Source organism: Lissotriton vulgaris, chromosome 2_1 (assembly GCF_964263255.1).
Source record: "Lissotriton vulgaris chromosome 2_1, aLisVul1.2, whole genome shotgun sequence".
NCBI lineage: Eukaryota > Metazoa > Chordata > Amphibia > Caudata > Salamandridae > Lissotriton > Lissotriton vulgaris.
Window position 1 is genome coordinate 948,324,239 of NC_141687.1, and position 25,124 is coordinate 948,349,362.

At 44.7% G+C, this 25,124-nt stretch overlaps 1 protein-coding gene across 1 annotated transcript in view; it reads right to left on the reverse strand.

Annotated features, from left to right (window-relative positions):
• Nucleotides 1-25,124, reverse strand: part of LOC147731455 (protein argonaute-3) — a 1,378,491-nt gene that overhangs the window by 528,785 nt on the left and 824,582 nt on the right. Inside the window, exon 12 of the mRNA XM_086956497.1 lies at nt 344-528. Within this exon, the coding sequence (XP_086812623.1) occupies nt 344-528 (185 nt within the window). The remainder of the gene's footprint in view (nt 1-343; nt 529-25,124) is intronic.

Here is a 25,124-nt window from a genome sequence, read left to right on the forward strand (position 1 = left end):
CCACCAGTGGGAATGGGTCCAAAGCAACTGTTGACATAGTGGTTGAATGGGGGTATCTGGTTCTCAACAAGATTCCTCAACAAATAGTCACAATAAATTATTCCTATTAGGAACTACCTAGGTTCCCTCCATTGAAAAAATGGCCATGGTCACTGTAGTCTATCGAGAGTATATCAAAAGGTGAATTCTGCAGCAGCAAGAACATAAAATACATACAGAAGCAACATAAACACAATGTATGATTTTAACCACAGCTGAATGCCAGAAAACTGTGGCCATAATGACTAAGAAAGTGACTTCCACATATCGATTTAAACAGCACACTATTTGTGTGTTTCCTTACCATACACAGGTGTCTTTCCTGGCAGGATGACAATGATAAGTTGGAGCCCTGAATATGTGTTCTTGAGGTGTCGGAACATCGGTTCGACGCTGTCCGCACCCTGAGCATATTTACAGAAGCAGGGTTGGCCTTGGATGGGCATTCCAGCATCCTTTGAAATCTTTCTCAGTTGGTCAGTAAACCCCCTACAAAATAAAAGACAACCTTGTAGCCATCTCTCTTTTCTCAGGGTCAACATGGTAAATTTCTCAGACAATGTGGCCAAGCACTCCTGTAGTTGCAGAATAGTAAATGTTACTCACTCTAGTATCTACTTTATTCCCAGGCCCATCAGACCAACAAATAGCCTGTTGTCCCATAGGTTGGTAGCTGGGACAGTAAGTGCCCTCAGCACTGCAGGAGCCTGGAAACTAAGCTGAAGAAGCATGAGAGCATGCACCTCTGCGACACCATGCCCCACTCCCTGCTCCTTGACCGTCTATCAGAAATAGGTATTTCTGGCCCGGCTCTGCATTGGATCAGGTCGTTCTTGGAAGGACGGTCGCAGCAGGTCTGGCTTCCTCCGTGCCTACGCAGGTGACTACTGGTGTGCTGCAGGGGTCATCACTTAGGCCCCTGCTTTTTAACATCTATGTGACTCCGCTGGTTAATCTTGCGGAGTCATTGGGGGCTAAAGTGATGGCATGCGCTCACAATACCCAGCTTTTGTTTTCTTGGAGCAGGGAGGATGACTCGGTTGTGGCTGCACAACATTGTTTGTCTTCAGTTTTTCATTGGCTGGCGAACGCACAGCTGAAATGTAATGAAGGAAAATCTGAAGTGCTTCTGCATGGCTCCTTCTCAATGGATTTTAGAGAAAGGCTTTGGCCTCCTGGTTTTCCACGACCTACTGCGGGCAAAGGCGCCGAAAAAAACCTTGGCATCTGGTTCGTTGAAAATCTGAATTCTTTTACACAAGTGAAGAAGCTGGCCTACCTGCTTTGGCACGTTGAAAACCTTGAGGAAGTTTCTTTCCCTTCTGCCAGGTAGTGCCAAAGAAACTGTGGTCGGTGCCCTGATTTTGTCCTGCTTGGACTACGCCAACGCCCTCCTGGTTGGCAGTCCGGGTTTTCTTGCCAAGAAACTGAAAGTAGTCCAAAACTCGGCGGCCAGAATTCTTTTGGGTTTGTCATCAAGGCATAGTGTTCGCACCCACCTGCGCTCCTTGCATTGGCTTCCAGTTGAATCTCGTCTGAAATTTAAAATGCTGTCTATCGCTCATCGGGCTCTCTACGGCCTAGGCCCTATTTATTTGCAGAAGAGGTTTGCCTTCTACATACCAGGGAGGCAACTGTGCTCCTCTGCTCAGCTGTTGATACAGACCCCTAGGTTTAATTGCCAAAGGCTAGGTGGGAATTCCTTTGTGCGCAAAGCCGGTCTGGCCTGGAACATGCTGCCCTTGGCTCTTCGGGGCCACCCAGGACCCACTGTTGTTTAAGAAAAAACAAAAAACGTTGCTTTTGTAGTCTCTGATTGGTGTGCATTTTTCTTTTTCTGAAGCAAGCATCGGGACACTTTCGAGTAGCCGCGCATTGTATAAATTAAATATAGCATAAAATAAATTAACTAAAAGGATTTGTTACTGTTGCCGCCCAACTTGCCTCCAACATTTCTCTACTTTATTATCCGCTTTTCGTAGCACTATTTTAGGCCAAGGACAGATGATGGATGGACTGATAGACTAAAGAATATAGCAGTTACAATGGTGAGTAACCTATAATAATTCTCACATCCCAGTCAATTCAGTCCTAGGAATGAGCAGTTTTCCAAACATGTCAAATTAAATAGAGAAGCAAGGTGAATCTGTGTTAACACCTTGGCTGCTAGAGGTATTCTCCCCCGGTGCTGCATTCCCAGATTTCCGATTGTTCATGACGAGCTCAGCTCGTCATCAGCACAGCTCAACCGTGCCTCATGACGAGCTGAGCTCGTCATGAGCATCGAAGGGGTTAAGTAAGAGTAACCAGATGCACTGTTTATAGCCTTGTTTGACCACACTCAATGGACCTAGCATCCAAGGAAGGAAAAGGTACTCACCTTCAATCCTAGTTCTCCATCATGGGACTGCAGGGATTGCCAAACAGTTTCATGAAATACAAATCTTATCTATAAACTGGGGATAATAAATGCATAAGGACACTGCTGCCTACCCAATGCTAAATTTGCTGAATTTAATTAATTTTTTTCTTTTTAAACATAGCCAATTGAACCATAATAAGAGTATCTGAAAATGAACATCTCTGTGCCAACAGGAAAGACAAACAAAATATAAATGAGCAAATTAGCCAAATTGCATGCCGCTCCGTCCTTTAAGGTCATTAGCATATTTTTTATCCCATCATGTATTGAATTTCTTCAGTTCTTGTTTCTGATTCATAGATGCATTATTTTATGCATTAGTGTTCACATGACGCAAACATAGTTAAGTAGCAACAAAGTACTGCAACACTCTTGTTAGACGAATACTGGACTTTCACCTTTTTGCTTTTTTTAAAAGATACCGCGGTCGCAATCTTCTGCTTTACCACAACACTTACCATCTTTTAAAGTCAGGATTGCTTTTAATTTCTGCCTGAACCCTGTGGTTTTAAATGATTGTTTTTAGCCATGCCATCTCTTTTTCTTAAGGGGCCTGAATGCAACATGAATAAAGCTGAGAAAGAACCACATGGTTTATGTGTCGTTTGCTTCCCTCATTCAGACACAGTGAATGTTCGAGAATTAATCCACCTGAGAGGAAGACGGTAAGATTCTATCACAAGCCAGAGAATCAGAAAGTCAGATGCAGAATCTGCAGGGATGGCCAAAGAAGTGACTCCTACTACTAGCTAGTTTCTCCTCTTCCAGGGGCTCTCAGCGAGGAAAATCTAAGGCAAAGAAAGGAGAACAATGCAGCTGTTCCGCTCTGCTCATCGATGTTGAAGATACAGACGTTGATGAAATGTACCATAGCTACAATTTCACTTTCTATAATGGAATTTTTTACGTCAAAAAGATGACATTTAACGTTGAGAAATCCATCACAAATGAGCCTCACTTCAAAGTTGAAGCATTTGACATGAAGATGAAGTTGAAGCATTTAACATCAAAACATATGGCTGGTACTGAAGCACTCAAACTCAACATTTTCGAGATCAAGTCAATTTTCTTCAACTTTATCATCTCTTCTCAAAAGTTTCCTTCTGTCTTCTTAATTCAAAACACTGTGGCACCAAAAATGGCCCAGGTGCAGGAAGAAGATCCTCTGGGTATTATAGTTAGGCCAAATTTGGTCTCTCTCATGAGATGTCCATCAAAAAAATTCGATTACTAATAGGCGGCCTCCAAAAATACGTAACCCAGCTACATTACAATAAAGGTATTCCGTTACATACTAGAAAATGTTGATCTCCTTATAAGCAGACCACATTACTATTTTTATAAAAATTCCTAACACAAACTTTCCACCTGTAATCAGAGAAAATATAACATTTTGCACACACTCTAGCATTACCGTCAACTGGGTTGGATGCAAATTTTCTTCCTTTGACATCTGTAACAATGCACATCAACAGTGAATACTAACTCATGCTAAGCAACTTGATCAGTAAAACACTTGCGTATGAAATTAAATCGAGACAATCATGGGCCAGTCATTATCTAATTAGAAGCTAAAAGAGATGAGTGGATAAGTCTTCCCTTCTAAATGGAATTATTGCCATAATAAAAATAACAATTCTCTCTAAACATTTATATCTTTTCACTAATATACCCATTACACTTAACAATCATTGTCCACATAACTATCCACCTTGCTTTCTAGATCGTTATGGGCTGAGATGCATCCCAGGATTGGATAGTCTCACATTACCTTTTGAACAAACAGTGCTTTGTTGAACCAGAAAAACAAATTCCTCTCTGCACACTCCCATTGAGCAGCATAATGGCTTAAACCTGACAATTACGTAACCTTATGTAAGATAGGAATGGAAAGAGATCAAGTTGAAAAAGGTACATTACAGGTAATACTATCCATTCCACTTCCTACACCTACTCAACAGATACATAAGGTATGAACCATACACTGGGCTACATTGGAGGCAAGCAGAAAAGCGTGACAAATGAACAAGCTATTTACCTTTGGTAAGGAATTATCTGGTAGAGACAATATCTAGCTGCAGATTCCTTACCTTTGAATTTCCTAGGTGTCAGACTGGATCCAGAAATGTTTATGTGAGCAGTACCCCTGCGCGCTGTTGGGGGACTCCGTTTGGCTTTGCGTGGTGTTGCTGGCGCCAGATGTGAGGTCGCGCTCACCTATATAGGCGCCACCCAAAGTGTGCGGACATCAGTTACTTTTCACGTTTTCCAAGCCAGAAGTGCAGAACCATGAAGTGAACTGACTAGTGTGTGTCCAAACTAGGGTTCTTTTATGGGATCAACCCTAGCCCTATAAATGAGTTCGTAGAGCGGGGAGACACGGTGGCTCTGTAAAGAATTTGCAACTAAATATTGTCTCTACCAGATAATGCGTTACCAAAGGTAAGTAACTTGTTCATCAGATAGAGACTATTAGCTGCAGATTCCTTACCTTTTAATAGATACCCAAGCCATACTTCCTGGTGGTAGGCTGCGGACACATTACTAAACTAGAAATGCTCGAGAACCAAACATGCAAAAATCCCATCCCTGTATCCTGACCATCCGGGCAATAGTGTTTAGCAAACCTGTGCAGTGAGGCCCACATTGAAGCTTGGGAAATGTCCAAGCTTGGCACTCCACGTGCCAACGTCGTGGTCACATTCATTCCCCCTGTTAGAATGAGCTTGTAGGCCCTCAGGAGGCTGCTTCCTAGCCAAAGGCATAGCAGATCTTGATACAGATAACAACCCAGCGCAAAATAGTTAGTTTCTGCACTGCCCAAACTTTTTTAGCTCCCGCATAACCCACATAGAGTTGGTTGTCCACCCAGAACTCTTTTGTGTGATCGAGGTAGAATGACAATGCTCTTTTTGTGTCCAGACAATGGAGACACTCCTCTTCCTTGGAGGGATGCAGAGAAGCAAAAAAGGTGGGCAAGGTGACCGACTGACTCAGATGGAATGGGGTCACCACCTTAGGAAGGAAAGAGGCTCAGGTGCAAAGCACCACCCTATGCAGAAATATCATGAGATAGGGAGGCTTGGATGATACCCCACAGGCTCACTCACCCCACAGGCAGATGATATTCCCTCTAGAAATGCTGTCTTGATGGTAAGCAACCGAGGGGACAATTATGTAGCAGCTCAAAGGGAGCACACATGAGGTAAGGGAGAACGAGGTTCAGATCCCACTGAGGCATATTGAAGGGCGTAGAGGGAAACATATGTACAAGCCCTTTCAGGAAACTATTTGCAATAGGGGACTTGAATAAAGAGGGATGGTCAGGCAGTCGCAGAAAAGCATACAGAGTAGAAATATAACCCTTGACAGTGCCCATAACAGAGCCCTGCTGTGCAAGGGTAAGAATAAAGAGAAGATTATCAGAAAGAGAGGAAGAAAGAGGGTCACGAGATCTTTCAGTACAATATTTTACTAATTTTTGCCAAAGGCAGGCATATACCATCTTGGCGGATGGCTGCCTGGCTGCCAAGATAACCTTACAGACTTCAGGAGAAAGTTCAAAGCAGTCAACTGTCGCCGCTCAATCTCCACACACGTAGGAGGAGAGTTGAAGCTCAGGATGCCAGACCGTCCGTGCCAGTCTGGAGCCACAAGAATGACTTGAGCCCGGTCATTCTTGATTTTCTTGAGAACTCTAGGCAGAAGTGGTATGGGCGGAAAGGCGTACAGAAGGCCTTAGCTCTACCCGCAACAAAAAACGGCACCGAGCAATAGCCACCTTGGAAACTCTAATGCGCAATACTGCTGATATTGCATGTTCTCTTCGGAGGCGAACGTATCTAACCAAGACTCTCCCCACTGTTGAAAGAGACCTTGTGCCACCTTCGATTGGAGACGCCATTTCTTGATACGCGAGGCATCACCGGCTGAGTTCATCCACTCTGGCGTTCAGGGAACCCACCAGGTGTTGAACCATCAGCGTTATGCCCTGCTGTTCCAGCCATGTGCAGAGGCGTAGGGCCTCTTGACAAAGGTTCCACGACCCCATACCGCCCTCCTTGGTGCCGTACCACATGGAGGTCATTTTGTTTGTGAACACTTACAGCAACTTTCCCTTGACAGAGGGAAAAAACACTTCAATTCAAATCATACTGCCCGGAGCTTCAATAGGATGATGGGGAGGCCCGACTCCGCCAGAGACCAGACTCCTCTGATCTCCACCTCTCCTAGATGGCCGCCCCATCCCATCCATGAGGTTAGTCTATATATACCCCAAGAATCCAGATGTTCTTAGTCAGGTGTGGCGCTGTAAGGCCACTGTCGACAAAACCAATCTACCCAGCTGGTCAGTCGTATCCAAACCACAATTATTGGTAACATTTGCTGGAGCTCTCCCATCTTTCAGTGCCTGGGAGAGCATGGCCCGGACTTCCTCCGGATACTGCGGCACCACTTGCGCAACAATTACCCAAAGGGTGTGTGAGAAACTGCCCAAAGACATACGGTCTTCACCGACCGCAATGCCAGGCTATCGGAAGAAAACATCTTCTTCCCAAGAGCATTCAGCCTCTTGGATTCCCTGTGCAGGGGCGGAAGGGAACGCGCCGTGGGACATGGAGGCTTGGACCACCAAGCTCTCAGGGATAGGATGTTGGCTGAGGCAACCTGGATCACTTGGGAAAGGCAATGGCGGTGTGCTTCATTAAAGGGCAAAAGGGGTTCAAATAAGGGATCCCGGGGTTGAAGCACTTCAGTCAAGAGATTAGTCTTGACTTGAACAGAGGGTAGTTCCAGGGCAAGGATCTCTGCTGCACTTTTTAGCACCATAGCATAAGATGCCTCTTCCTCCATAGCCATAGTAGGTGGAGAGAGTGTACCAGTATCTGGAGAGGTGTCTAGATCACTGGCCTCCACAAGCTCCTCATACTATTCCAAATCCTCACAGAGGTGTCTACCTGTTCTTCTAAAGGGTGCAAAGACCCCTTCCACTACTCTCCCATCACGAGTCATTGTGATTCAGAGTGGGGCTGGCGCAGCCGGTGGGCACCGGTGGCACTGGGAGGATCGCCTTCAGAACCAGAACAGGGGAAGGCTGCGTTGGCCTGACCGGCGCCGATACGGAATCGGATCCATGAGACCTCACAGACGCCGAGGTGGGAGCCATTGGTGCGGAACCTTATGGGGCCTACTCAGACAACGCGGGCCCGAATGGCACCCCAGAGGGGTCAGTCCATTCGAATACTTAGCGCATGGCCTCGTAAAACTCTCTTACCTGAGCGGGGGGTCGCTCCGGCTCCGGGAAACAGGGGGAGGCGAGAAGTCGAAGCTGGCTCTGCAGCACTGTGCCTGGAACATCGATGTTCCTCATCAATCCTCAATGGAAGAAGTCAAAGTCCGCTTAGATTCTTCTTCTTGTGCCTCTTCCCCAAGTGTCTTGCGTACTTTGAGTATGACTAAGAGGACCTGGAGCTCCTGGAGTGGTCCCGCGACCTTCTCTTCCTTGCCAGGACCACAGAAGAGTTGAGCTCAATGGGGTTGACTGCCAGGTCGCAAGGAGCTTCATGGATTGACTCCTCAAAGCCTTTGGCGCCATGGCCCGGCAGTCTGAGCATGATTTTGAGTCACGATCAAGACACCATAGGCACACGAGGTGTGGGTCGTGACCAACATGGTGCAGTGACAGATGCCACATGGGTCAAAACCTTCACTTCTAGAGGTCATCCCTTGACACACAAAAAACAATTATTTGACAAAACGTTGAAAAAAGTCTGTAAAAAAGAAACCGAGGAGTAGCTCTTCTCTAGATCAGTGCTAAATGGCGCAGAAACAAAAGAACTGAAGTCCATGCGCCTGGGTGACATCTATATAGGGGACAGTGACGTCACATCCGGCACTGACGATGACGCCACGCAGAGCCAAACGCAAATGTTTCTGGATACGGTCTGATGCCTGGGAAATTCATAGGTAAGGAATCTGCACACAGAAGTCTCTATCAGATACAAGTATATGTGCCACATTTACAATTAGCAGATAACCCTCTTCTGCCTCGGACACAGGAGAAGGCTGGTGTTGGAAATTTTTGCTTTCTACACGGTCGCCTTGGATTTTATTGCCTTTTTACTTATTCCTAATTTTGCTGGCTCTAGAACTCTGGGCACATTACCCCTGCTAACCAGTGTTATAGTGCTTGTGCTCCTCCTTTCAACAATAAGTCTGGTACACTCTTGTTTGGCACATTTAATTTACTTATAACACCCTAGTATATGCTACCAAGTGTACTCAGGCCTGTAAATTAAATGCTAACAGTGTGCAGCAGCACTCGTTATGCCACCCACTGCAGTAGGACTGTAAAACCTGTTTACAGGCATAACCATTGTAGCCAGGCTAGCAGCTTTAAAGCTGCAAATTTAAAACTTGTCAAAATAACTCCCTTTTAACAGGCCTCATCACTCCTTTTAAATATTAATAGGTCATCCCTAAGTAGGCCTTACTGCCCATAAGGCAGGGTACATGGAATTTAAAAGCAGAACCTATAAACATGTTAAACATGTTCTTACTGTGAAAAAAACTAAAAGCTATTTTCACTATAGCATTGTTGGCTTTTCTATGGGAAAACAATGGGATACAATTTTAAGTTTAATAAATGTTATCTATGGCTAAGAACCAGCCACAAATGTTATTTTTCAACTTTCTGACATACTGCTTACAAGCCCAACTCACAGGTGAAGTTGGATTTGTACTACATATTTTAGAAAGATGACTTTTAGAAAGTTACCTTTGTTGTGCCTGACGTCCCTGGAAGTTAAATTAACATTTTGTTGTCCTACTTCTGACGACCAGTAATTAGCATTTAAATAGGTGTTAATGAGGTGTGAACTTGCCCAAAGAAGCAAACAAAGGGTTGACCTGAATGGGCAGAGATGATCCGTTTGAACCTGACAGAATACCCAGGATGGGGCTGAGAGGATCTGTTTTGACATTAAGGTGTCCAATCGTGCTTGAATGTCATTGCTTGACAGGTCTGCTGGGGTTATTCATACAATACTTGGGGCGCACTTCAAATAGGCCTCCTCTGTCATAGGCAAACGTTAGCTAACACTTGGGTAGAGCCCTTCTTTTGTACCCCCAGCCAGACAGGCCCAATCCCAGTGGCACTCTTTTTGACATTACAGTGTCAAAGTCTGTTTGACAGGTCAGCTGACTTTACATATGAAGTTCGGGGTGCATTTCAAAGAAAAGAAACAGAATGGAAAAATAATTTGTGTTGATCAACTATCTGGTTGCAGAAAACTCAGCTTTTATTCCACCAGACTTCTGTTTCCGAGGTTGTAGTGACTGCAGGACCTGCATCAAACTGGATTTTAGTGTTGGATGTGGGAGGATATTAGGATTATCATAGTAAACTCCCCACATATACATCCAGCCCTCAGAGCCCAAGCTTAGTGTGGCTGACGACTCCGGCCATCATGTAAATGCCCAAAGTGAGTAGGCTTAGACCCAGGAACCTTTACACTATTGATTAGAGTGGACCCAGGGGTCATTCCCATCCACTAGCATGTGCCAGGCATAAATGTGGCATCTCCAGACGCCCACTTCAGAACACTCCTGGATCTGTGGATGATCAGAACAGGACTAAATCTCCTGTCTAAGACCTGAGAAGAGCCTAGAACACTAGATCTGTTCTTCCTCTTTTATCCAGGACAAAGAAGCGGACTACATGGGTCATAAGGCTGACCTCCTGTTTAAGCTACAGGGATATTACAAGCTCCAAGAGGCCTTCTATGCAACTTCCCAGCTGATCAGAGGTAACTGGACCTGGAATTGGCTCTACCTGACACTATGTGGATCTCTATGTGCCTTCCTTCAGGTCCTGGGGGGCTTTTGAAGTGTACTGGTGTGGTGGATTGGGACATAAAGGACAAAAGTCAGAAGATAAAATCTTTTGCCCAGGACGTACCAGGTTGGTGTATCTGATCAAATTATAACTAGTTTCTGTTCTACAGCGACTACTGATTCCATTGATAAGTGTGGGGGTTGTCCTTTGGGTGGAGTTGCCAGTGGTAGGGTGGTAGGTTGTTCGCAGGGGCTGGACGACGGGAAGTGATCAAGTGTCTTGTCCACAGGCCTGGGCCTCTGACCAGTCTGCACACTGCAGAAGGCCTTGAATGGCAGAGGTGGCATATTTACGTTAGGTAATAAAATCTTACTTTACATTAAAAAAAACTTTCATTTGACTGAAAAACACAAAGGTTAAAGTGACGTCATAGTTGGATATGGCAATAATATCTTACTTTACATTAAAAACAAAGGTTAAAGTGACATTATAGGTAGGTAAAATGTCAGCTAAAATGTAACATTTTAAAGGAAAAAAACTCTGAAATTTGCCAGTTATAGTAACGATAGCTTGTACCCTCGCCATGCACTCCTTATGACCTCCAATATTACATCACTCATGACATGTTCTATGACATAACTGAGAAAACATCACTGATGACTTCTGAAATTAGATCATTGATGACATCACTCAGCATGGTGGCGGCAAAGTTATACAGCCACATGCATCAAGTGATTTAGGAATCGCAAACGGTGCGAATCTCAAAATTCGGCCGTTTGCGATTCCTAAATCACTATTTGGGATGCATCAGTCAAAAATACAAGAAATCGCAATTTTTTGCGATTTCTAAAAATGCGATTGCATTTAAGGAATTGCAATTTGCGATTCCTTAAATGCAATGCATGACACCTAAAAAAATTGCGAATTCGCATTTAGGAGGAAAAAATTACCATGAGGTTGGACCTCATGGTAATTTGCGAAAAATATGAAAAATGCAATTTTGTGCATTTTTCAAACTGTCATGTTGTGCACACACATGCCCTTAGGGCATGTGTGTGCACAACATATGTGCATATATTGATTTCAGGGGTGCAACAGGGTGTCCTTTGGACACCCCTGCACCCTTGAAATCGCAATCTCAATTTGCGATTAGCTAATTGCAAATTGAGATTGTCTTCCCATTCATTCCTATGGGCCTTTTGGCCCATAGGAATCAATAGAAAGGGATTCCTTAATTGCGATTCGCAAATTGTGAATCGCAATTAAGGAAAAATAAGGAATCGCTAAAAAAATTGTGCATTTTTGATGCATTGCCGTTTGCGATTCCTTAATTGCGATTCCTTAATTTTCGCAATTAAGGAATCGCAAACGGCAACAATGATGCATGTACCTGATAGTCATTTAATTTACCTTTATCTGGTGAATTTCAGTTGTACTTTTAGTTTAAAAAGAGACATTTAGCTGACTTTTTTACCTAACTATAAAGTTACTTTTACCTTTGTTTTTTTCAGTCAATTTCTGAGGTTTGTTATAATACAAAATGTAAGATATTATTAACATGCCCAGTGCTTAATTTGAGCCGGTGTTTTCCAGTGCTCAGCACCGGCACTTAATCATCAACACTGGTGCTTTACAGGAGCACCAGTTTAGGACACATTCATTTATGGTAGGCATGGGGAGATTAAGTGATTTTCCCAGAATCACAGGATGTTGAGCCAACACGAGACTCAAACCTGTTTTCCCAGCTCTGATGTTGGGAGCTCTCGCCATTATGCCACATCCTCTCCCCACTTTTATGGTTAGTAGTTGCTTCTGTTTTAGGCGGCCCTAACAGGAGAAATGGGCTGGTGCAAGCTGCCTTCTGACGAGGACCCCAGCACATATTTCTTTTTTTTTACAAATTAACCATTGACCATACCCAAGTATAACATCACTTTAACCTTTGGGTTGTTCAGTGGATATATATAATATATAAATATGCAGATTTTTACACAGTAGTGGTCATCTTTGTTTAGTTATGGTACAGCTGTACTTTTCACTGCGAAGGTATTTGTAGGTCTCGGCAAGACAGCACATGCGCTGTCTCGAAGAGAAATGTTGTGTTCTATCAGTCGGCCTACATGCCTCCCATCTCCTACCATTGGTAAACTTCAGTGTTGCTCTCATTTTCTTTTATGCAATTCGTCAGAACATGAGCATGTCATGCCCTCTTCTTGTGCTTGGCTGTCCCATAACGCAAAGACCAAGTTCATGTCTCCTTACACTTCTCCCGGTTTGCAGAGCTATTTTTTTCTTTGTTTCCAAGAGCACTCTGTAGGAGTACTTGTGTACACATACACACGTAGCACAATAATGCATGTGTGTACATAAACTAATGCATTTCTTAACAAGTTGTTGAAACACGAACAGCATTTCTTCATTTATTTTTTTCACGATCAAATGATATTGGAATGTTGCTCAGTCGTTTGTCTTACCATAGCGCAAACACAAGCCAATGGTATTGGAGAGCTTTCAGTTCTCATCAGTTACACTATAGAATGTGCTTCCAAAGACTTTTGGTTGCATCCCCCGGGCACGCCTTCCGTCCTAATGAAAGGACTCTATTGTTTTTTTTCTTGCTTTTCGTAATAATCACATTAACTCAAGGACAATGTTTCGAAAAGTTATTTTTATTATTTATTCTCTTCTTACTTTTTTTCGAAATTTATTTAATTTCAATTCTCTTTCTATTACATTCCAATTCTATTATTAGTCATTGGTGCTCCAATGCATTTCAAGCTGACCGCCCTTCTTCAGGGAGGTATCTATAATAGAATCATTGCACACATACATTGTCAATAAAGATTATTCAAATTGTTTCAATGATGTTATTTCCCTCCTGTTTTTGTGTCAACACACTTAATAATTTGTCATCACGCGTGTGTTAGTATTCCTATAGTTGTGTGCCCGCGGTGTATGCATTATTTAGTTTACCGTGCTCATGGTGATTATTGTATCAATTTAACGCGACCGTATTTGTGAACATTCAGCATTGCAATGTTAGGTATTATCGTGTCCTCACGAGTGTTAGTTATTACAGTGTTACTGGAGTCCTACATTTGAAACAGCTATGTGAGCCGGCTGACATTAACACTCTACGGTGTAGCTTATTGTGCTGTTTAACGCGACCGTTATGTGAACATTACAAACATTTCCACATTAGGTATTATTGTGTCACGGACACATATACTCACGGGTGTTTATTACTACAGTGCTTCTCGCGTCCTGCAATTAAAAGGAGCTACTCTTGAAAAACTATATGAACCGAAAGAACTTCCCATTCTATGGTGTGGTTCATCTAATACAAGCTTTAAGCGCTAAGACCACTTACTGGTTTTACGGATTTCCTGGGCGTTTTTCAATCGGCATTGTTACAGCTTTCGAATCATTCTCGAATTCGCCCTCCTTGCGTTGCTAGCCCGTGTGTGTTTGAGTGTGGCTCAGTTTTCATGGGGTTTATGAAGATAGTTAAAGGACTACGCATTAGTCGCGTCAGCCATTTTGGACCTGCAATTTAAAAGGAGCTACTCGTGAAATGCTATAGGAACCGGCTGAACTTCACCTCTATGATGTAGCCCACTACATGGTCTACATCATAGAGGTGAAGTTCAGCAGGTTCGTATAGCATTTCACAAGTAGCTCCTTTTAAATTGGTGGTCCCTGCTGAAGGGCGGTCAGCTTGAAATGCATTGGAGTACCAATGACTAATAATACAATTGGAATGTAATAGAAAGAGAATTGAAATTAAATGAATTCCGAAAAAAAGTAAGAAGAGAATAAATAATTAAAAAAACTTTTCGGAACATGGTCCATGAGTTAATGTTATTATTACAAAAAGCAAGAGAAAAAACAAAGAGTCCTTTCATTAGGACAGAAGGAGTGCCCATGGGGATGCAACCAAAAGTCTTTGGAAGCACTACAAAGCATTAAGACAGTGACGTACACAAAGGACGGAAAAGGTCACCCAGGGAGCACCCAAAAATCTAGTTAAAAACAAGTCAAAATGTACTCAAAAAAGAATTGAAGATTCACAACCAAGAACAAATCATAAGAACAGTGCACAAGCTACCCAATAGTCTAGTGGATCGCATTATAGAATGTCACATTCATTATTGTAGGCAGGGGGAAGCATAAGGGATTTGCCCGGAACCACAAATTGATCAGCCGAACAAAGATTCAAACCTGGCTCCGCAGGTCCCGTTACCTCACATCCTCACTTCACTTCAAAGCTCCTCCACTGTTTCTCACTATCACTTCCACATTTGTTCAGCAAGACCCTGTCAACACCGAACAAGCATAGGCAAAGCCAATATATCTCAACAACGCCCGAGCTATTGGCCTTGTCATTGTGAACGTCTGATAGCCATGTTTTTTAGCTACACATCTGTTGTTTAGCATGACTGATATTCACTGAAAAAAGCTCTATGATGTGGCCACAGCAGGCCACGTCATAACACTTTTTGTGTTAGGAGGGGCAGGATAATAAACTTAACATGGGGGTGGGGGTGAAGAGACTCAGCATGGGCTCAACATCCTGTGATTCTGAGCTTTCAGTAATTTTAGCCATGCTCTACAGCAGATCTGCTGCTAGACAACATAGCTAAAAGACATTCACATTGACATGGCCAATAGCTCTGGCTTTGCTGAGACCTATTGGCGTTGCCAATGCTTGATTTATTTGGTTTTAACTTTGAGCCTTTGTATGGATTTGCACAAATGTTACCAATATACTAATTAAGGGGCCTATTTACAAGTTGGTTTGCGATGTTCTTGCACCACGCAATGTGGCACAAGAATGACGCAAAGCTTAAGTCAGAGTAGGGAAGATCAGATTTATGAAGCCATGCAAGGCCACTTTGAATGGCCCTTAGTGCCTCAATAAAGTTGGAGTAAGGCAATACAGTGCTAATTGCTGCATTGCCTTACACTGCCCTTGGAAACTGTTCCATGGGCTTTGCATGGGTGTTCCAAGCAACTGCCCATTGTTTTTAATGCATTCCCAGATTTACCAGAACTGGTAAAGCTGTGAATGCGCCAAAACGATACGCCTTCCCATAAGAGGCTTAACAAGGAGAAGGAAAATGCTACTTACCAGTATGCATCTGTTCTTGGCATGTAGAGCTGCAGAGTTGCACACTGTGCATAGATCGCCACCTAGTGTTGGGCCTGGAAGTTTGCAGTTTGTTTTTGTCCTGAAAAGTTCTTTGTAAGTCACGAGAAGGGTGACTCCTCCTCTGGACCATACTGCGCATGGGCATCGGCTCCATCCTCAAGTTGTTTTTCGCCATTAGGGAAATGATGGAGCTTTGCAAGAAAAGGAAGGATGTCCGTGTAAACTGTATCTAATTAAGATAATACTGGAACAGACAAGGGTAGCCGGGGAGGCGGGTGGGCGTGTGCAACTCTGCAGCTCTACATGCCAAGAACATATACATACTGGTAAGTAGCATTTTCCGTTCGAGGCATATGAGCTGCAGATTGCACACTGTGCACAGATTGTATAGCAGTACCCACCGTTAGCGGCGACCACCTCTATCTGTTGCAGTAGTTTGAAATAATGTTTTGAAAACAGCCTGGCCCACATTAGCTTGTTGCTTGATTTGCACATCTACACAATAGTGTTTTGTGAATGTAAGCGGTGTAGACCATGTAGCTGCTCTGCAGATGTCATCTAGGGGAATGTTATCTAGAAATACCATTGAAGCCCCTATTTTTCTTGTATAACGGGCTTTAGGAGGAACAGATAACGTTTGTTTAGCTTTGTGGTAGCATTTGACAATCCATCTCGCTATCCCAGATTTTGATATGGGATTACCTTTGTGTGGTGGTGAGAAAGACACAAAAAGTTGTTTGGTCTTACGAAAAGGTTGTGTTCTCTCAATGTAGTATAGCAATGCTCTTTTGACATCTAGGGTATGAAGAGCTCTTTCTGCTACTGTTTGTGGCTGCGAGAAGAAAACTGGCAGTTCCACGGATTGATTGAGGTGGAAGGGAGAAATGACCTTGGGTAGGAATTTTGGATTAGTACGGAGAACGACCTTATTCTGATGCATTTGCAAGAAAGGTTCTTGAATGGTTAGTGCTTGTATTTCACTAACTCTCCGTAGAGAGGTAATAGCAACTAGGAATGCAACCTTCCATGTTAAAAATTGTAGTTCACATTTATGTAATGGTTCGAAGGGAGGTCCCATTAGCGTGAGAACAATGTTCAAATTCCACAATGGTGAAGGTGGTACTCTGGGAGGAATTATTCTTTTTAAGCCTTCCATAAAAGCTTTAATGGCAGGCACTTTAAATGTTTTGAAGATATGCTGCTATGGCAGCAAGATGCAGTCTAATAGAAGTGTAAGCTAAATTACATCTTTGGAGGTGTAGTAAGTATCCTATGATGTGTTGAATAGAAACGTCTAGAGGATTAATATTGTTGTTGTGACAATATATTACAAAAAGTTTCTACTTAGCTGCATTGCATGCTCTAGTGGTTGGGCGTCTAGCTTCTTTTATAACAATCAGGCAGTCCGGAGTAGGTCTGTTAATTGACCTTGAGCCTGGTTCCATTGACGTGATAAGCACTCTTGGAGAGGACGCTTTTGAAGTCTTGCATGGGGCACTATGAAAATGCAAGAGGCCATCATCTCTATAAGCAGCGTAAACACTCGTGCTGGAAGGGAGTGTTGTGGCTGAAACTTTTTGAGAAGAGTTTGCATGCTGGCTATCCTTATTGGAGTGGGATAAGCTAGCGCTGTTGAGGGGTTCATTGTAGCACCGAGGTACTGTTGTACTTTGGATGGTTGCAGATGAGACTTGGTGTGGTTTATTGTGACCCCCAAGTTGTGGAGCAGTAGGATTGTGGCATGGGTGTGTTGTACAAACTGGTTGTATGAGTTGGCTTTTATGAGTCAGTCGTCGAGATACGGGAAGACGTGGATGTGTTGTCTTCGTAAATGGGCTGCCACTACTGTTAGGCACTTGGTGAATACTCTTGGTGCTATAGTGACTCCGAATGGGAGTACTTTGAATTGATAGTGCTGCCGTCTATTACAAATCCCAGATACTTCCTGTGAGCTTCGTGAATGGGAATGTGGAAGTATGCGTCCTTGAGATCTAGAGTAGCAAGGAAGTCATTTTGTAATAGGAGAGGAAGGACTTGTGACCATGTGTGACTATGTGAAAATGGCCTGATTGGATGTATATGTTTAGCGGTCTGAGGTCCAGAATAGGCATTAGAGAGCAGTCCTTCTTTGGGATAAGAAAATATAGGGAGTAAACCCCCTTGTTTTGTTGGTGCAGAGGAAATGGTTCTATTGCACTTTTTTCTAGCAAAGATATTACTTCTTGCTTTAATAGTGATAGATGTTCTTGTGTCATTGGACGCTGTTTGGGTGGTATGTTTGGGGGGGTAGATGTTAGTTCTAGACAGTAACCTGACTGAATAATTTGTTGCACCCACCTGTCTGATGTGATGTTGATCCAGGCAGGAAGGAATTGTTGCAGTCTTCCCCCCACAGGAGTGGAATGTTGGGGGGGAAACGGAGGAAAGTCATTGGGTAGGCGTGGAGGCAGAGAGGTAGTTGTTGGCTTTTCCTCTGTCTTTGTTGTTGTTACCCCTGTAACCCCCTCTGTGGTAGCCCTTAGTGAATGTGAATTGGCTAGGGGTCTTGTAGGAAGTGGAGGGGTTTTCGGAGAAGTAGCCTCTTGTGTTGCCTCTGTATGATGAGCGATGAAAAGAGCATCTGGGAGCTTGCAGCTGCAAGGCTCCCATAGATTTTGCTGTGTCGGTGTCTTTTTTCATTTTCTCTAAAGACACATCGACATTAGGGCCAAATAAATGTGACTCATCAAATAGCTGATTGAGGATGGAATTTTGTACCTCAGGATTAAAACCGGAAATAAGTAGCCAGGCAGGTCTAAGCAAGAGTGTGCGAGTATTGATTGCCCTTGAGGCAGTGTCTGCAGCATCTAGAGCACAACAAATAGAAGTATTAATAATGTTTTTACCTTCTTGTAGGAGCTCATTGGCCCTGTTTTTATATTTGTCTGGTAGATGCTGCATTATGGACTCTAGTTCATCATAATGTGCCCTGTCAAATCTTGCCAACAACGCTTGAGTGTTGGCAATTCGACATATGTTAGCTGCCTGTGACGCCGTGCGCTTACCAGAGGCGTCAAGGAGTTTAGATTCGTTATCTGGTGGTGAGGCCTCACCTGATGTCTGTGAATTAGCACTTTTATGTGCATTGAATACTACTAAAGAATCTAATGGAGCTGGACCTCTATTGTAAACTGGGTCAGCTTTGTATTTTTTCTCAATGCGAGGGTTGAGGACCCGAGCCCTGACAGGATCTTTAAATACTTCTTTTGCGTGTTTAATGACCCCTTTAAGGATTGTCAAAATGTCAGTGGACCTTTGTGTATTATCAAAAGTGTCCAATAGGAAATCCTCCTCCACAGTATTGGTGTGTAAATCAACCCCATGGTACTGGGCAGCTCTTTGGACTAGTAGGTTAAAACCTATAGTGTCCTCTGGAAGGGAAGGCTTGGAAGGATATACATCGTCTTGGGGGACGTAAGGCACATCAGGGGTGTTATAATCATCCCATGGGTTAGGTGACTGAGGTTGACTATTGGTCCCTGCTGGGTCATGTGCACCCCCATTTGTGTCATCAGAGTCTGTATGTATGTAGGAATGTATGTAGGAGAGTAGGGTCTGCAATCCTATGGTCACCCCAGATTTTTGCTTTTTGCTTCACTGGTTTATGACTTTCCCTGGCTGTGGGCCTACTAATCAGACCCACAGCCTAGCTGTTTTCTCTCTAAATTGACACACATGTACTTTAGGTGCATTTACCAATTGGTATTGGGTCACTCTTGTAAGTCCTTGTACCGACGACGAACTCAAGAGCTCCAAGAAGAACTGCCGAGCCCTCGAGAAAGTCTGGAGAAGGGAACCTACACCGGACAACAGGACCACCTTCAAGCTGGCCACCCGGAAGCACCACCAGCTGATCCGCGCCGCCAAGAAAACTGCATTCAAGGACCGGCTGGACAACAACGCACACAACTGCAAGGAACTCTTCAACATCGTGAAAGAGCTATCCAACCCCAGCGCAGGAAACAACGACATCACCCCATCGCAAGACCTCTGCAACTCCCTCGCTTCATACTTCCACAACAAGATCGCGGACATACACAACAGCTTCAACAACCAACCAACGCACACCAAGACCGAACAACCACCCCCCACCACCACCCTCCACGCCTGGACCCCGATCAGCACCGAAGACACCATCCGCACGATGAACTCCATCCACTCCGGATCACCGACCGACCCCTGCCCTCACCACGTCTTCAACAAGGCGGACGCTGTCATCGCACCCCACCTGCGAGACATCATCAACACATCCTTCGACACCGCCACCTTCCCTGAGAGCTGGAAGCACGCCGAACTCAGCGCTCTACTCAAGAAACCCACAGCGGACCCCACCGAACTCAAGAATTACCGCCCCATCTCGCTCCTCCCGTTTCCAGCCAAAGTCATCGAGAAGACCGTCAACAAGCAGATGGCCGCCTTCCTCGAGTCGAATGGATCCCTCGACCCCTCACAGTCCGGCTTCCGAGCCAATCACAGCACCGAGACCGCTTTCATCGCCGCCACCGATGACATCCGAGCCCTGATGGACAACGGAGAAACAGCGGCCCTCATCCTCCTAGACCTCTCCGCGGCATTCGACACTGTCTGCCACCGCACCCTAGTACAGCGCCTCAGCAACGTCGGAATCCAGGACAAGGCGCTGGAATGGGTCATCTCCTTCCTCGACGGAAGAACACAGAGAGTCCGCCTACCACCGTACAAGTCAGAAGCCACCGAAGTCATCTGCGGCGTCCCTCAAGGATCCTCTCTGAGCCCCACCCTCTTCAACGTCTACATGAGCCCCATCGCACGCCAACACAACCTCAACATAATCTCCTACGCCGACGACACCCAGCTGATCCTCTCCCTGACCAACGACCCCGCCGCCGCCAGAGCCAACCTGCACGAAGGAATGAAAGAGGTAGCCGAGTGGATGACGACCAGCCGCCTGAAACTGAACTCGGACAAGACGGAGGTCCTCATCCTGGGCTCCTCACCCTCCGCCTGGCACGACTCCTGGTGGCCTCCCGCCCTGGGCACCGCACCCAAACCGACAGACCATGCACGCAACCTGGGCTTCATCCTGGACTCCTCCCTCTCCATGACCAGGCAAGTCAACAACGTTTCCTCGGCGTGCTTCAACATCCTACGCATGCTACGGAAGATCTTCTGGTGGATCCCCACCGAGACCAGGAAGACCGTCACCCAGGCCCTCGTCACTAGCCGACTGGACTACGGCAACGCCCTCTACGCCGGTACCACCGCCAAGCTCCAGAAGAGACTCCCATTAAAGAAATGGGGTAACCCAAAAGTACTGGACCTGGGTATCAAGTTGATAACAACATACAATGGTCCGAGACCTATAACTTAATATAAATGAAATGAATCAAACCATAATTGATTAGAGAGCATATACAATTAGTCGCTGCTCAACTCAACTAATGAAGAAACATATGCCAATTCTTATGTTTCTTCATTAGTTGAGTTGAGCAGCGACTAATTGTATATGCTCTCTAATCAATTATGGTTTGATTCATTTCATTTATATTAAGTTATAGGTCCCAGAAGAGACTCCAGCGGATCCAGAACGCCTCAGCCAGACTCATCCTCGACATCCCACGAACCAGCCACATCTCCGGACATCTGAGAGACCTTCACTGGCTCCCCGTCAACAAAAGAATCACCTTCCGCCTCCTCACCCACGCACACAAAGCCCTACACGACCAAGGCCCGAGCTACCTCAACAGCCGAATCAACTTCTACGCTCCCAAACGCCACCTCCGATCAGCCAACCACGCCCTCGCCGCCGTCCCCCGCATCCGAAGAGCGACTACAGGAGGAAGGTCCTTCTCCTACCTGGCCGCCAAGACCTGGAACTCCCTCCCGACCGACCTGCGCCTGACCCAAGGCCACCTCTCCTTCAGGAAGAAGCTGAAGACCTGGCTGTTCGAGCAGTAGCGGCACCCCCCCTCCCACCCCCAGCGCCTTGAGACCCTACGGGTATGTAGTGCGCTTTATAAATGTCATTGATTGATTGATTGTACAGTGTACCATAGGTACCCAGGGCATAAGTGCACCCAAGGCCTACCAGGGGCTGCAGCATGTATTATGCCACCCCTGGCTGGCCATCTAAACAGACACAACTGGCTGGCAACACAGCTGGGGCAAGGTGGTGTAATCACCCTTTGCTGTAGAGATATAGTATACCTATATCTAACCCCAAAATGGACACATATACTCTTATAAGTCACTCCTATGGCATGCTGTATCAATCCTGAAGGCAGAGTGCTTGGAATTATGTGAGATGGTGCTCTAGCATGAGCTGAGCCTGTCTGCAGCTTTTGGAACCAAGTCTTATAGCTGTTCCATGATAACGCTATACCATATACTCTTAAGTGCATTATAATCCTCGCGGTTATTGCTAACTTTGGCATAGCATTATCAAAACATGTCGTGTAAGGTGTCATACGCTTTGGAATACTACCCCCTCGCCAGTTCTGGCGACGGGGGTAGCATTCCACCCTTCTAGAGGGATAAGACATGTATGTAACTGTAACCCCGGTTAAAGTTAACCCGAGCCTCAGCATCACAAAATGGATGCTGCTGCCACAGACACAAAAGGGGGTGGTGATGGACGGAGCATCTGAATCTATCAAACACTCACACCCAGTCAAAAGATCTGGGATTAATCCATCACCGTTCTTTAGCCCACTCTGCCACCCCAGTTCAGACATGGCTATATGCAAATCAGTCTGACCCTGTGCCTCATGGGAAAAGTCCAGCCCGAACTGCCAAGCCATGTCTTTGTTGGACCGGAAACAAGCTTCCGAGGACCGGTTTCTGGCATTCTAGCCGTCTTCAGCCCGGCTTGCTTGAATCCAGTGGCAAAGTGAGCAAGGTACTCACGTCTGAGCATACCCTGCCACACTTATGGCGGCCAAAAGCGGTACAAAAGGGGGTGGTGATGGACGGAGCATTTGAATCAATCAAACACTCACACCCAGTCAAAAGATCTGGGTTTGATCCATCACCGTTCTTTAGCCCACTCTGCTACCCCAGTTCAGACATAGCTATATGCAAATCAGTCTGACCCTGTGCCTCATGGGAACAGTCCAGCCCGAACTGCCAAGCCATGTCTTCCCTGGACCGAAAACAAGCTTCCGAGGACTGGTTTCTGGCATTCCAGCCGTCTTCAGCCCGGCTTGCTTGAATCCAGTGGCAAAGTGAGCAAGGGACTCACGTCTGAGCATACCCTGTCACACTTATGGCGGCCAAAAGCGGTACAAAAGGGGATGGTGATGGACGGAGCATCTGAGTCAATCAAACACTCACACCCAGTCAAAAGATCTGGGTTTAATCCATCACCGTTCTTTAGCCCACTCTGCCACCCCAGTTCAGACATAGCTATATGCAAATCAGTCTGACCCTGTGCCTCATGGGAACAGTCCAGCCCGAACTGCCAAGCCATGTCTTCCCTGGACCGGAAACAAGCTTCGGAGGACCGGTTTCTGGCATTCCAGCCCCAGTGGCAAAGTGAGCAAGGGACTCACGTCTGAGCATACCCTGCCACACTTATGGCTAGGTAGAACATGTTCACTAAATAATTAAAAGCCATTTCTTTTGGAATTAATTTTTGAAAACGCATTCCTGCGAGCTGACAATTCTTATGCCATTAAAAGCTTGCAAGCAAAAATATATATTTCTTTCTCTTTCAACCTTTACAATCTGAGGTTTTCCTGCTACAAGTGTGAGCTTTTGATTACTTCGGCATGGCATGAATGCCAAAATCAAAGTCATTTATTGACAAAACCAAAAGTATTCCTGAGAGATGGAAGAAAATGATGGCTTCACCTTGTTGGATCTTGGCGAATAAGCAAAAAACATATGACTGAAATCTAATTTGACTGAATAGCTTTTACTCATTACAAATGTTTATAAAATAAAGGAACTTGGGAAATTACATTTCATCAAAAATAAACTGTGAAAAAGCTTGCTGTTTGAATAATAAAATGTAAGTTAAACGTATTGACCTGTACCTACAGTTCTCCATATTGGTATCTTTCACAGACTCACCTGCTTGATTTATTTATTCCCCCTCATCAGGCTGAGAATTCTTGATTGCCAATATTTAGAAAGCAGTGTACATACACAATAAATTAACAATGAAAACAATATACTACACATGTAGTCTATTTACCTTACTCTGTGAGCCAAAATCCTACTAATACCCCAACTGAGACCAGCTCAACTGCACTCTGAGCCTCTACCTTCCCAGATTTTTTTGAGCTTACCAAGATTAAGCCGAAAACATGATACAAGACTGTCTGTGTTAAAAATGCATGATTCCCTGTTTGCACCCCCATTACATTGTGCTATTCGCTAATTCTTCTGTGGCTCTGTTTTATATCTGTAAAAATCAATACAAAGATTTATATACCAAATGGTAGAGACAAAAAAGTATCAATTCTTAGCTTTATTCGATTTTAGTTTAAAAATCATAAAAGCGTACAATTAAAAACAATCATTAAAAAAAAACATACATACATTAAAAACATTTGGCGAACTGTGGGAGTAAGTTCCCTAGTTCCATATGAGAATTCAAAATGTTCCATGTTTGTGGCCAAAGTCCATTGTTACGGGATGATTGAAAACGGAAAGGCCACAGCCACTCAATGCGCCAATGCTTCTACCCCTCATGTAAATTGTCTCTGCCGTTAGTCTTTGTTGAGGGTTGACTGCCATGCTTGGATAAAAATCGTGTAGGTCCCAGATGGATGTAGGGCCGTCACCTTCATGGGGATGCAAAGTTTGGAGGTAGGGTACAATTAGTCTGCTTCTAAATCTTATTAGAACCAGGTCGCCGGCAATGTCTTTTTCTAGGGGACCTAACCAGCCTACCCTTCTAACAGCCATGACTGTACCATCAAGGTCTGGAGGCAAGGGCCTATTTTTAGTTAGCCAATATGTGACTTTATTTAGTAGGTCTTGTTCCCATTCGGTTTTTCCATGTTTGAGTGGTGGGACTCCCACAAGGACACATACGAAAGGAGCAGCCTCCGGAGGTAACTGAATATGAGTTGTTTTATAAGGCTTTACTCTAGTGGCAGTGTTTTGTGGTAAACCAGGTTTGGAGTAGACTTTGGGGGCAATTGGGGGTAGTAAGTTAGTGAGTACAGGATTAGTTTGATCATTACTATTTATTACAAGTGGGGTTGGGACTTCGGTTGTACCAAGTGAGTGGGAAGAATTAGGTGTTTTCAATTTTTTCAGTGGGGGATACGTTAGCCTTGATACTTTTCTCAATTCCCAGCAGCCTGTCCTCTAGAGTGGTAATTTTATCCAACAACGGAGAAATGATTGATCTAACCAGTTGTTTGATCTGGGACAGAAAAATCGAGTTGAAAGGAGGTACTGGTTGGTCTAATCTTTCCTCCGAATTTGGGGGGGGGGTTAGCTACGGTCTAGGCTGGATTATGCTAATGTTTTGTTTCTGGGACTTCCCAAATATCTGGTCAGGCGTCTGCAAATCGCCCAGAATTCTGCAGCCCGAGCCATCTTTGGTCTTCCAAGAAAAGCCAGAGCCACTGATCTTCTCTCAACACTACACTGGCTTCCAATTGCTAAAAGGATTCTGTTTAAAACTTTGACCACGACTT